Raw genomic sequence first — 12,900 nt, 5'->3', positions numbered from 1 at the left:
TGTTGGCACAGGTGGAAATGAAAGAAGAAAGTAATTGTTCTGTGTCAAGGTTAGCCACATACTGTAACTATTACCAGACTGAATTATATTAATATAAGCAGAAGAAAAAATCAATCTCGCCTAGGGCAACCAAAGGGCTAGAGCTGGCCCTGAACAGACGTGTGTTAAAAACACACCAGCATTTAAAATAATCTGTCATGATCCTAGCCAGGAAATCGGAAAACACTTTTATAAAATGTTTGTTATATTTATGTGGGCGGTAGATTACTACACTTAGTATCGGATTCGACCGACCAAATACAAACAAGCTGAGTCTAAAAGAAAAAAAAAGGTGACAAGGACCTACAAAATAAGATTCTTAAAAATGGTTGCTATTCTTCCTCCACGTAATCCTAAGGGGAGTTGAAGAATGTACAGTTTGGAGGTGAAAGCTAAATGAGAGCATCAACCGATGCAGTGTCTTGTTCCCTGTTCTCAGGGAACAGAGGTTACAGTCGTAACCTACACGTTTTCAGAAAAAAATACTCAGTAATGCTGTTGCCATGAATTGGCACTTGGTTTGTCTTTTAGGATATTAAAAACACCACATAGACAAAACTAAAATAGAAACTTTTTTTATGATGTACATACACCAATAAAACAAAACTTATTCAAATGGTACTTTCCAAAATGCATTATTTATTAAAAGGTTTGTCTTCGTTATAAAAAGCATGAATAACAGTAAAAAGTAGAAAAAATAGAGAAAAGTAAATAAGGGATGAAGAAGGGAAAAACAGGTGAAAGACAACGTGACTGGAAAGAAGGACAGACAGCAGACAGATTCCAGTGTGTAGATTGCATGGTATAACAGTTATTTAAAAATACAGATTTAACAACCAATATACATCCTTTATGAACCTTTATGCTCTTGGTCTTTGTCTTAAATAACCTGTACAATATAAAACATGACAAAATAAAAAAGTGCAACTTCTACAAAATCATTACATAAAAAGTAAATTACATATAATAAATGTGATGCAGTTATCAGTTCTAATTTTTTATCATGGAAAAAATTTCTATAGCTATAGGGCAGCTGGACATTAAGCAATTAAAATCTCTTGTAAAAAATCGGTAATTTAGCAGCATGTGACGTTGATGCAATTGTTGTCCCATTAATTGATGCACAAGTGCAATTCAACATTATAATTCATCAGCTCCCAACATAATGATCCCAGAAATTCGGTTGTTTCTGGATTAAAAATGAGTGCAATGAAATTATTAAATATAAATGTAAAATACAGCACCACTTTGAATGTTGCTATGATAACCAATTTACTGACATATTTGTTATTGGTTACTGTAATTCACTGTGATTTTAGTGGTAAATTGATACTTTGTGTCCAAAGGCAGTTTTCTCATGAATAAACTTGTGCATAAGAACATTTTAAGATTTTGTGTTTTCTACCATTTGATAAAAATACACAATCAACAAAGACAAGTATGAATATGAATATCCTTTTTAGAAAAAAGGCACAGGTTTCCCAGTATCAGAATTGCTTCATTTTTTCCTCTACTATATCCACACAGAAAAATATTCCATGATTGATCAAGCTCTAATTACCTCAGCTGCCATATGGATAAATACAAATAAATATAAATAAATATTGAAATCAACAATTGAATAAATAAAAGTTGGCATAGACTTCTGACCCTTGTTTAATAGGACGTCTCATATAACTGCACAGCCTCATTCAAGCACCTAAATTCACATCTGACAGGAGGAGCAGGAGGTTTTCCAAAAGCCTACTTCAGTGCACTTTACACAATATTTCAATCAAGCAGACTCAGACTCTGGAAACTTTCTTTTCTCTTTCAATCTGGGTATTACATAATTTCCTACATTATATCAGGTTGAGATATCATCACTTATGTATATATTAGTTGTGGGTACTTTTTTCAGTTCAAGCAGTTGTCACAGATTCTATAGCAAATAATGTGGTTTGATTTACATTTAAAACCCCCACCAAACACATACACACACACACACACACACACACTTATAAAATGCAGTTAAAAAACTCTCACAACTTCTTTTACAATCCACTCATAAATTCATAAAATATCAGATATTAAAAAGTCAGTTATGATCCTGCTACATTTTTCCTCCGAATTATAAAAAGGGCTTGTCATGCTACAACTGTGTTGTTTTACTGGCAACTTTTTCAAATGGTAATTAACACAAATATAATTCCAATAATCTCAGTAGTAATTTGAGAAAACAACACATTTATAGTAAAAACTAACCCTTTTATTCTATGCCATCTAATTTCTATTAAGTTCTACCGCTGGCTTGACCTTGTGTTATCCTTCCATTAAAATTATTGTTCTCTCATTTTAATTTGATCTCATGTTAGGAAAGCAAATTCAACGTCTTTTCCTCAGATTTAAACACACACTCCAGAAGTCAATGAACATCTGCATGATTTAAAATTTCCTTAAAGGTGAACTGTGTAATTTTTTGGATGTTAGAATATTATCATGCAAACACTGTTTGAGTATCCTGTCCAGCACAACACTGGCTCAACCAATACCTTGATTTTTGAGCAAGGCTTTCTGTTTGGCTGACCAATTCCTGATGGGGGAGTGTTTGAAAACCTTTTTTAAATGATTATTTTTGCAGTTCTATTTGGTGATGGCAGTGACACCAAATTCACACACGTCACCTTTAATTTAGATACTCTCATAGTCATTTCTAATTCAAAAACAGCCAATTTTCAACCCAATCAATTAAAGAAAATCTTATATGTTGAGTTTAAACTTATTCTTTACAAATACTTTTTCAATCACTGTAATAGACAACCAATTCAACATCCCATCCGGTTGGTTGTGCTTGGTTTTTCTGCATCAGGTTTGCAAAGGGCTTTGCTCTTCTAAGTTTGAAGGCTTTGTTGTGATTTGTGGGATCTGGGTGTATTCCTGCAATGGACTTCTTGTCTCTAAATTCACAGACTGGCATTGGCATCCATCTGGCTCTGAAAAAGATGTGGTGGAAGAGATGAAGCTGTCCTGCGTGGCTGGACTGCTCCTGCTGGTGAGAGGGGAAACTGGAAGGAGGACTCTGCCGCTCTCTCTATCATTAGCCATTCCACCTTCATGAGAGGGACCAGATTTAGGTGGGGAGAAGATTGGAGCAATGTGCACCCATGTCAGCCTTGAACCTGACCACCGGATGACCTTGTGCTCCAGGGTTTCACTAACTCGCTTGTCTGATTGGTTCATGTGTGAGGAAAGGGAAGGGGTCCCTGAAGAGGGGTCCTCTTCACAACATTTGGTGCGCTTACACACCACAGGAGGAGAAGAGGAGGGTGAGTCTGTGTCTGACCAGCTCAATCTTCGCTTCTGCAAGAGCCAAGAAAATAAGAAAGGGCATCAATGTCTACAAATTCACATAGTGTAAATGGAGTACACCAACTGAACTGATATGTGTCTCTTGTGTGCATCTACACGAACCTTGACTGGAATATGTAATTGGTCTTTGTGCTTGTGTGGAGGAGTGGTATTGCTTTTGCCAAGGGTGGAAATGTTTCGAAGTGAAAAGTCAGCAGGGTTAGGTGTCACAGAATCTTGAGCAGTCACTTGAGGGAACCAAAGCTTTAGCATTCCCTCTATCTGCAGCAAAGTAGGCAAGTACTTCTCTCTGTACACACACACACACACACACAGACAGACACACACACACACACACACACACACACACACACACACACACACAAAAGACAGTAAGCAGAATAAAATATATCTAATACATTTTTGTTTTTTAGGTTTTACATTATGTAAAACGTATTTGGACAACATGAGTGAAACATGTCCATAGTAAATGATGAAGTACATTAACCTGTGGTTACTGTGCTAGGATGTCTGTGAGAACTTGAGGGGAAAACTTAACATTAACTTTTTACATATTGAACAATAGTGAAAAAGAGAAAGTGATTGCCAAGTATGGTAACCCATACTCAGAATTTGTCATTTGCATTCAACCCATCCAAATTAGTGCACACACATTAGGAATAGTGAGTAGTGAACACACACTGCCAACCGTGAACACTCACCCAAATCAGTGGGGGGCCACTTTTACTGTGGCGCCCGAGGAGTGATTGGGGGTTTGGTCATGTAAACGCATATCGGCATATCCCCATAGTGATTTGTGTTCTGCGCATGTTCTATTCACAAGGAATCTTGGTCTTTTGAGCGCGCGTCGCGGTTTACATCGGGATATTGCAATTCCATCTACACAGGAGAAACTCTCTCTGCTCAGTCATTTCCTGCTGGTATAGAGAATCGAAACCACAACCTTTGAGTTATCAGTCTGACTCTCTAACCATTAGGCCAAGACTGCCCATAATATGAACAATATTTTGATCAATAAGTGAACAGGTAATACAACAATATAACTTTAGAGCATCTTAATTAATCATTGACCTACAACATACATCTGGCTTACTTGAGTGTTCATCTTGAACAATGATAAACAAGCAGTCTTTATATAAATGCTTTAAGTTTCAGAACTCTGCTAGTCCCAAAACAGATTTTATTAACCTGTTAAGCTGCAACCCCACTTTTGAAAAATCCAAAGAAATGGCATACCCAATCTGAAACAGATACAGTTCTTGAACCATTTGTAGTAAAAGCACAACCGGGCATTCGACTGACATTAAAAGTTTAAATGTTGTTGAAATAATGTCAGTTTATGAAAAAAACAAACATGAATTCAACGTCAAAACAACGTTGAACACCATATAGTTGAAGTGGTGTTGTTAACTCACTATGGATTCAACATAGAAATATCAACAGTTTTTGAGTTTGAGTTACGTCAAATCAACATTATTTGTAGGCTACAACCTCAAAATTCAACGGTTATCCAACACTGGCACCTGCGTTGATTCAACAGTAACTCAACGTTAAAATGCCAGCTGGGTATGATCTCATTTGAAAGCTGAAACCTGGCAGTTTATTGTAAAAATGTAGAATTAATTAGTCATAATGAAAAAAAAAAAATTATAAATGGCTTTAAAGTTTTGTAAAGTTATTGGAAATTTATTTTTATGAAACATCTTTATGAAAATAAAATTGAAGCCTGCACTGTATCAATCTAGAAATGCAAATTTGAAAATTAAAATTTGAAGATGATAAGTCTAAAACTCTGCATTTAGTAAAATGTTTTTCAAGATCATATGACTTGATTAGACTCTAAAATGCAGACTAGTGTTTATTGTAATTGTCATCTATTCAGTCTATTGACTCTAAATATACTTTTCTTTGTCTGCATTATAATCACTAATGACTGGCTATTCACACTGTCTACGTTTACATGCAGCCAATAACCCGTTCAAAACCGGGATATTAGCAATAACCCGGTCGTGAACGGCCATGTAAACACTGGCAAAAACCCGAATATGCTCATATATATTATACCTGGGGTATCCCTTTTCTAACCCGAATTTTTGGTCATGTAAACGCATATCGGCATATCCCCATAAGTGATTTGTGTTCTGCGCATGTTCTATTCACAAGGAATCTTGGTCTTTTGAGTGCGCGTCGCGGTTTACATCGGGATATTGCAATTCCATCTATACAGGAGAAACTCTCTCTGCTCACGCATGTAAACAGGTTATTCCTAATGTTTCAGAAACCCGAATAGTGACCTTAACCCGAAAATTGTCTGCATGTAAACGTAGTCACTGTTTCAATTCTCCCTCATTTCTTTTATCAAAGTTCTGACTTCACATTTAAATATCAAGTGCCCTTTTTGAAAAAAAAAAAAAGAATAAACATTTCAATAAGCATTTATATTTAGAAAAAAATCATAAAAAATAACAGATGTGTCATATGGCTTGGCTGATGAACCCAATAGCAGACAGCAGATGATGTGCAAAGGGTTTACTTGTGACAAACAGGAAAATAAAACCCACGAGGGGGCAAAACAAGGCAGGGTAGAACACACCAGACTAAGACTTGAAACTAAGACAGGAACAAAACTACAACATGAACAGACTCTTCTCAAATAACAGCTTACTCAAAGAATTACTTACAGCTTGAAACATGCAACGTCAAACAATGAACCGACACAGGACAGCAAACACAAGGGGATAAAATAGGGAACACTAATGACGAGGACAGGTGAAACTGACTAGACAATGAAGCACTAGACGAGGATAACAAGGGGGCGGGGACATGTAACGAGACAACACAAGCACATGGCCCACACAGGCCATGCGCTTGTACACAAAACATGGGTCTGTCATGATCCTGCCACAAGACCAGGAAAAATCTAAGACATGATGGCAGAATCATGACTCTGGCTGCGTCCGAAACCGCATACTTCCCTACTATATAGTATGGAAAAAGCAGTAGGCGAGCGAATAAGTATGTCCAAATCCTTAGTATCCATAAAAGAGTAGGCGAGAATTACCAGAGTGACGTACTAATTATCGCGAGATGCGGGCATACGTATACTTATAGTACGTCCGAATATTCCTACTTTCGTACTATATAGTAGGGGGAAACAGTATTTGAAAGGAGTAGTATGTCCGAAACCTCAGTACTCATAAAAGAGTAGGCGAGAAGTTCCCGGATGATCTCCTGCTTTCGCCCCGATTTTTGAGTGTTCATCCGATGGATACTCTTCTATCCCAGGAGGCCACGGGAGAGCATACGTCATTATCAACATCGGAGATCAGCAGGGGTTTTCAAATGTGAGTAAACACGGTTTCTTGTGTTTAAATCGTATGTGTTAAACTACTATAGAGTAAACGTTTTAACTGTTGAAGGTCTAAAGGACTTAGACAGTATAGTATAGTTGTGATTTTGCTGTAAACACATGTTTTATTAGTTAGTTAAACTGGGGAGCTCCAGTAAGTACGCTACACGTAAGTTTCTAAAATGGATTTACATAACCATATAACGTTACATCTTAAATACGCTCATTTAAAATGTCTATTTACATCTGAAATGAAAATATTGTTTAAGTATTGCAGATGAGCACATCCCAACATGAAAAATACATCTGAGTGATGTAACGTTATGTGTGCTATTAATATGAAGGATAATTCACTGTTGTCAACACTACTTACATTAGACAAATGTACTGTAAATAAGGTAAATAAACAAATCTATAAAGTAACTAAATATGTTATATTTAATTTGTCCCTTATTAGTGTTGATATATTGAGGAACATTTAAGTTGGATTAAAAGTGAGTTAACACATCAACCTCAGCATGTAAATTCAGTGTTGAACTCGTAATGTGAATCTTGTCTGTATGTTACAGGGACAGAAGAACACGCGTGCGTTTATCCGGTGGAGAGAGGCTCATGATGCTGAATGCTGTCATGAAAGGCTCTGAGTGAGTATACTACAGAAATGGATAACAAAATCTATTCAATCTTAAATTGTAGTTTATTTGAATTATTGTACAAATTTCAAGTAGAGAAATTACAACACTTTTCTGATTCTTGATTTCTGTGCATTTGCTGCATAGCTTTTGTGGTGGAGCAAGACCTGCAAGGAAAGATGATGGCAGCATTTGTTTTAGGGATTTTACTCAAATATAAAGTAAGGTTATTTTTAATACATAAATCAAATGACATTGTGTTAAAATTACTGCTTTTGTATAATGTTTGTGCATTTTTGTAGGATCTGGTGTGAGCACTGAGGATGAGGAGCCTAGAGCTGCATCCTGGAAGTGGTGCCATGGATGAGTCCCTCCATCTCTCCACCTGCCCTTACAAGACCCTCTATCTCTCCACCTGCCCTTATTGCCTCAGATTGTGAAGCGCAGCGCAGCAACAAGCTCCGGGACGAAGGCACAGTCCCCTCTGGTGAATTCATCAGAATAAAGCCGCAGAATGGGAACCGCTGTGTTGAGACGGCATTAGGATGTGGTGTTCAGCCCTGTAAATACATGTTTGTAGTTTGAATAAAGCTTTGTTTCATGTGTTGTTGACTTGTATAATGCATTTGTTTATTGTGATGGTTACTTTTATTTGTTCTTTTACTCATTTATTCATTTTTATTATTGTTGTCAGTATATAAAATTGAATTATTTAATTAATGTATCCATTAATTAATCGATTGACTGATAATTGAGATGTTTCACTGCATTTATGAATATAAATTTATTCATGCATAACTGTCATATGACAAAACAAATTACATTTTGCTTGTTATATTAAATTATATTTTTAGTATATAAAAAAGTTATATAATTAAGTATTGGTCAGCATTTAATATTATTATTTTGTTTAAGTTTTGGGGTGGGCTAACAATGCAATTCATTCTGAGGTAATATTAATTTTTAAGGAGTGATACTTACATTTTTCGAGTATAAAATCAACAGTTTTCTCCAAAAGAGATCTTCGAGCAGCTGCCCGTCTCCTTTGTGCAGACATTACAAACGCAGAGGAAAACTGTTCTAGGTTGTGCTGTCGAGTCACTGATGTTATGAAGTGTTAGTACACCTGTCTCTCATAATTTAAACATAAACGTATTACATACAAGATCATGGAAAGATACCATAATAGTCATAATGACAAAACAGAAAACATAAAGATCATTGGTTTGTTTACATCATAATACAGGAAAAAGGAACAATAACAAGGCTAAATATCGTTAAATAGTTCTTCATAATACATGAAAAATGTTGTTGTTTTGTTGTTATAGGTCTGAGGGATTAAACGAGGTAAATTCATCAAGAAAAGGAGGAAAACTTAAAGGAGAAACGTTTTGGGTATAAAATAAAGAAATTAACAACATATATTCAAGAGGTGACGATTTGGGGGTTTCTTAATAAAAAAAATATCAGCTGTTTCTTCAACAATACCACAACAAAATGAGAAAGTTTCATCAATGTCAAGATATTTATAGATAGAAGAATTAAACGTGTCGCTGTTCATTTCTTTGCGCTTGTGATACGATGATAACACGTCGTAGTAGGTCACATGATAACGTCAACATGGCAGATGTCCGGTTCTCATTCATACTCAACGAGATTTGGCTATAAAGTACCTACTCTTTTAGCGCTCGTTGAGTAAGTACTTATTGAAATTAAGTACCTACTCATTGAGTATGCGGTTTTGGACGCAGCCAGAACCCCCACCTTAAGGAGCGGCTTCCAGACGCTCCTCAAGGAGACATCAAACATGGGACAAGACCGACTGGGACAAAGACAAGAACCAACAATACATAACAAATAATAATAAGGGCATACAAGAATAAACAATGAAAGGATTGGGGTGAAACATCAAAAACATCATACAGGGCAGAGGGGGTGGAGGAAACACAATGTCTTTGCGTGACAGTCCAGGGTGGGTGGGTGGGACAGAGGTCCTGGGACCACAGGGAGTGGGCTTAGGACGAGAGGACCGAGCGGGCTTGGGAGGAGTGGTGTGGGACAAGGGAAAAACAGTCCGGGGTTGAGCCATGACAGGGGAAACAAACGGAAGTCCAGGAACAGGGACAAATGGGGAAACAGACCGGGAATTAGAGGAGCCAGGGGAGACCAGAACAGACGGGGATGCAGTCTTAGTGGCAGCTGGCCTGGGATCAGCATTTAAGTCAGCTGGCTTAGGACCAGCGCTCACTGCAGTTGGACTGCGATCACGACTCTCACTAGATGACTTGAGAACGGTGCTCTGTGCAACAGGCTTGGGATCAGTGAAGACAGCAGCTGGCTTGAGATCTGTGCTCGGTGTAGCAGACTTGGGATCAGTGAAGACTGCAGCTGGCTTGGGATCTGTGCTCTGTGTAGCAGACTTGGGATCAGCGAAGACTGCAGCTGGCTTGGGATCAGTGCTCGGTGTAGCAGACTTGGGATCAGCGAAGACTGCAGCTGGCTTGGGATCTGTGCTCTGTATAGCATTTGAAACAGGGACTGGGGACGAGACAGGACTGACTGGGACATCAAGAATTCTGGCCAGACGGGATAAATACTCGGACAGGGTTCTGGCAGCGATGATGACTGGCATCTCCTGATGAGCCGAAACGGACTGTACCACCGCCCTTGCAGCGGAATCGACTGCTGCTCTCTCTTCTGCAGACACGGCAGAAGACTCAGAGACGACATTCACAGTACAAGTCTCTGGAATGGATCTCCCCAACGCCGACTGGGAAAAGGCGCTTTCTGCAGCAGGTTGTAGAACGGCGTCTCCTGTTGCAACAACCGGAGCCACACTTACAGCAGCGGGACAGGGAACAGCGCTTCCGACTTCAGCGGCGGGTTGGAGAGCCATCACGGGCTCAGGAGGGGGTAGAGACGGAGAACCAGAAGGTCCTTTCCTCCTCTTCTTCCTCCTGGGTCGTGGGGCGGAGTAGGTAGCCAGACTAGTGACCGGAGAGGGGGGTGAAACAGGAACTGTTACCGGAACAGGTGAGCTCACTGCAGGCGAGGAGGATTCCGGGCAGGAAGACTCTGATGCTGACTCCCATGACGGGTGCCTTCCACGCTTACCATGAAGACTGATGGACGTGGAAGGTGTCTCAGGAGTCGCGGCAAGACTGGGTTGGTCCCCAAGTGTAGCAACGGCTAACAGACGACCCTCAGGGATCACAGGAAGTGTAGCGGGAGATGAAGACCTTGTAGCACCCTGCAGCTCCCTCTGTGACAGACTGTCCACCATCTTGTGGAACGGGCGGCTGACCAGTCGCTCACGTTCAGCTAGAGGAGGATGGACGTTAAGACCCGCGATGAAGTAGCGGTTGACCAGAATCTCCGGCAAGAAAAACCTCCTCTTGTCCACGACCTGGGCGTACTTCCTCAGGGTCAACTCTCCCTGAGGAGGGAAAGGAAGCTTGCCCTCCAGGCTGTCGGTGATGGCCGACTGCCACCATTGTTCGGGGTCTGACGGCTGCAGAGTAGGATAAATAGGCTTGCTGTCTGCTGGGTTTCTTGAAGGTCGGTTCATTCTGTCATATGGCTTGGCTGATGAACCCAATAGCAGACAGCAGATGATGTGCAAAGGGTTTACTTGTGACAAACAGGAAAATAAAACCCACGAGGGGGCAAAACAAGGCAGGGTAGAACACACCAGACTAAGACTTGAAACTAAGACAGGAACAAAACTACAACATGAACAGACTCTTCTCAAATAACAGCTTACTCAAAGAATTACTTACAGCTTAAAACATGCAACGTCAAACAATGAACCGACACAGGACAGCAAACACAAGGGGATAAAATAGGGAACACTAATGACGAGGACAGGTGAAACTGACTAGACAATGAAGCACTAGACGAGGATAACAAGGGGGCGGGGACATGTAACGAGACAACACAAGCACATGGCCCACACAGGCCATGCGCTTGTACACAAAACATGGGTCTGTCATGATCCTGCCACAAGACCAGGAAAAATCTAAGACATGATGGCAGAATCATGACAAGATGGGTGGCAGGTGCACCTAGAGCTAGCTAGCATGTTAGCTTAGTACACCATCAATACACAACAATTTATTAGATTAAAACAATGTTTGAGCTCCAAACTTACTTTTATAACGCAAGTCGAGTGTTTTAAATAACCTTCTGTGATCTGATTTGGCTTCAGATAAAAAAATAAGACAGAAAATATATTATTTTATAGTATTCTGCACAAAGATAAAGTCTATATCGATTAGCATTACATTATGAATATAGCTATTATTATGAAAATACCCGTCAGGGCTTGAAGAACACAGGTAAATCAAATATCATTGGAATCATGTTTATTGTCTTCAAAACATCTTTATCTGCATGTTACAGGGATCTGTTAGCTTTGTTTGTGTCAGGCAGTTCTGGAATGTCACATGATTATGGTTTCTTAGTGTGTTCCATATATGGACTGTACTGTACAAAGGGTGCCCTCAGGCTGCTGGTATGGACTGAAAACACAGTACATCGGAGTATCCAGCGCTCATAAAGATTACACTGACGCATTTGGGTATAAATTCAATAAACATTATTCCTGTCTATAGAAATATGATGTAAACCTATGAGAATCGATCAATATTTCTCCAAATCTGCATATTGTTGAGCTAAAAGCCCCGAGGGACGTTGTTTAGTAAAGCTCTATCATGACGACACCATGGGAGTTTTTTTTCTGAATGGGAGTGGCTGACGCTCATGTGCTCATATGGTCAAATACTGAAACTTGAGTCTTATATCTTTTTAATGATGTATAGTTTGTCAAGATAATAACATTAAATATGATAGTAACTTTTAACTATTTAAAAAAAAACACTAAAACTAAGCAAAATGACTAATTTTCTAATTCCAGGTTATTAACGTACATAATATAGATGAAAACATAAGCACAAGAATGCCTGCACAGAGACAGATTAACACTTATTCATCACTGGCATGTTAGAAGCAATATGCAGGAGAAAGTATAAAACAGGAAAATTGGACTAAAATTGCATTACCTTCCAAATGTAACCTGCAATGTTAGGAAAGTGGCTGTTTATATATATATATATATATATATATATTTGAATTATTGAATTATATTGAATGGTTTCAACTTCATTTCAATGGTTTCATATACTTGGTTTCAAGTATTCTTTGGTAAACTTAGTTGCAATTCAATGCAGGCTAAACGATTCTGCAACATCTGTGCTAAAATATGATCAGTGCTTTTTGATATGTGATAAGTCATGTACAGCGGATGGTTTTTGAGGCAAAACTTTTTATTGCTGTTTTTGCGTCAGTAAATCAAGTCAGTGTCTAAATGGTCAACTTGAACATGAAAACCATTTAAATGTTGATTCAATTATTAAGCGTAGCGTCAGTTCTGACAGGTCACGTTAGTCAAGCTTGCATTAGCTGACTTTGAGTTGATCCACATCTACCAAAAGGAATACGACATCTATCTGTATACATAGCTCCTCCAAGTAT

The 12,900-nt window shown here is 38.8% G+C and overlaps 2 protein-coding genes across 2 annotated transcripts in view; both read right to left on the bottom strand.

Moving 5' to 3' along the window:
* Positions 1–598: 598 nt before the first annotated feature.
* Positions 599–12,900, bottom strand: part of LOC120495089 (uncharacterized) — a 38,338-nt gene continuing 26,036 nt past the window's right edge. Inside the window, exons 5-6 of the mRNA XM_039694494.2 lie at positions 3,490–3,676; positions 599–3,378 (exon numbers count right to left, since the gene is read on the bottom strand). Of these exons, the coding sequence (XP_039550428.1) occupies positions 2,884–3,378; positions 3,490–3,676 (682 nt within the window). The 3' untranslated portion in view covers positions 599–2,883. The remainder of the gene's footprint in view (positions 3,379–3,489; positions 3,677–12,900) is intronic.
* On the bottom strand, positions 7,415–12,380 carry LOC148976946 (uncharacterized). The gene has a single exon (XM_089117477.1). The coding sequence runs from the start codon at positions 10,934–10,936 to the stop codon at positions 9,170–9,172; it is 1,767 nt and encodes a 588-aa protein (XP_088973603.1). The 5' UTR covers positions 10,937–12,380; the 3' UTR covers positions 7,415–9,169.

Source organism: Pimephales promelas, chromosome 12 (genome assembly GCF_988280905.1).
Source record: "Pimephales promelas chromosome 12, fPimPro1.hap1.1, whole genome shotgun sequence".
Lineage (NCBI taxonomy): Eukaryota > Metazoa > Chordata > Actinopteri > Cypriniformes > Leuciscidae > Pimephales > Pimephales promelas.
Note: the sequence above shows the minus strand (reverse complement) of the source record. Positions and strands in the feature narration are given on the sequence as shown.

Excerpts from the sequence above, each read along its gene's own strand:
- LOC148976946 (XM_089117477.1), bottom strand. The coding sequence starts at position 10,936 with ATGAACCGACCTTCAAGAAACCCAGCAGACAGCAAGCCTATTTATCCT.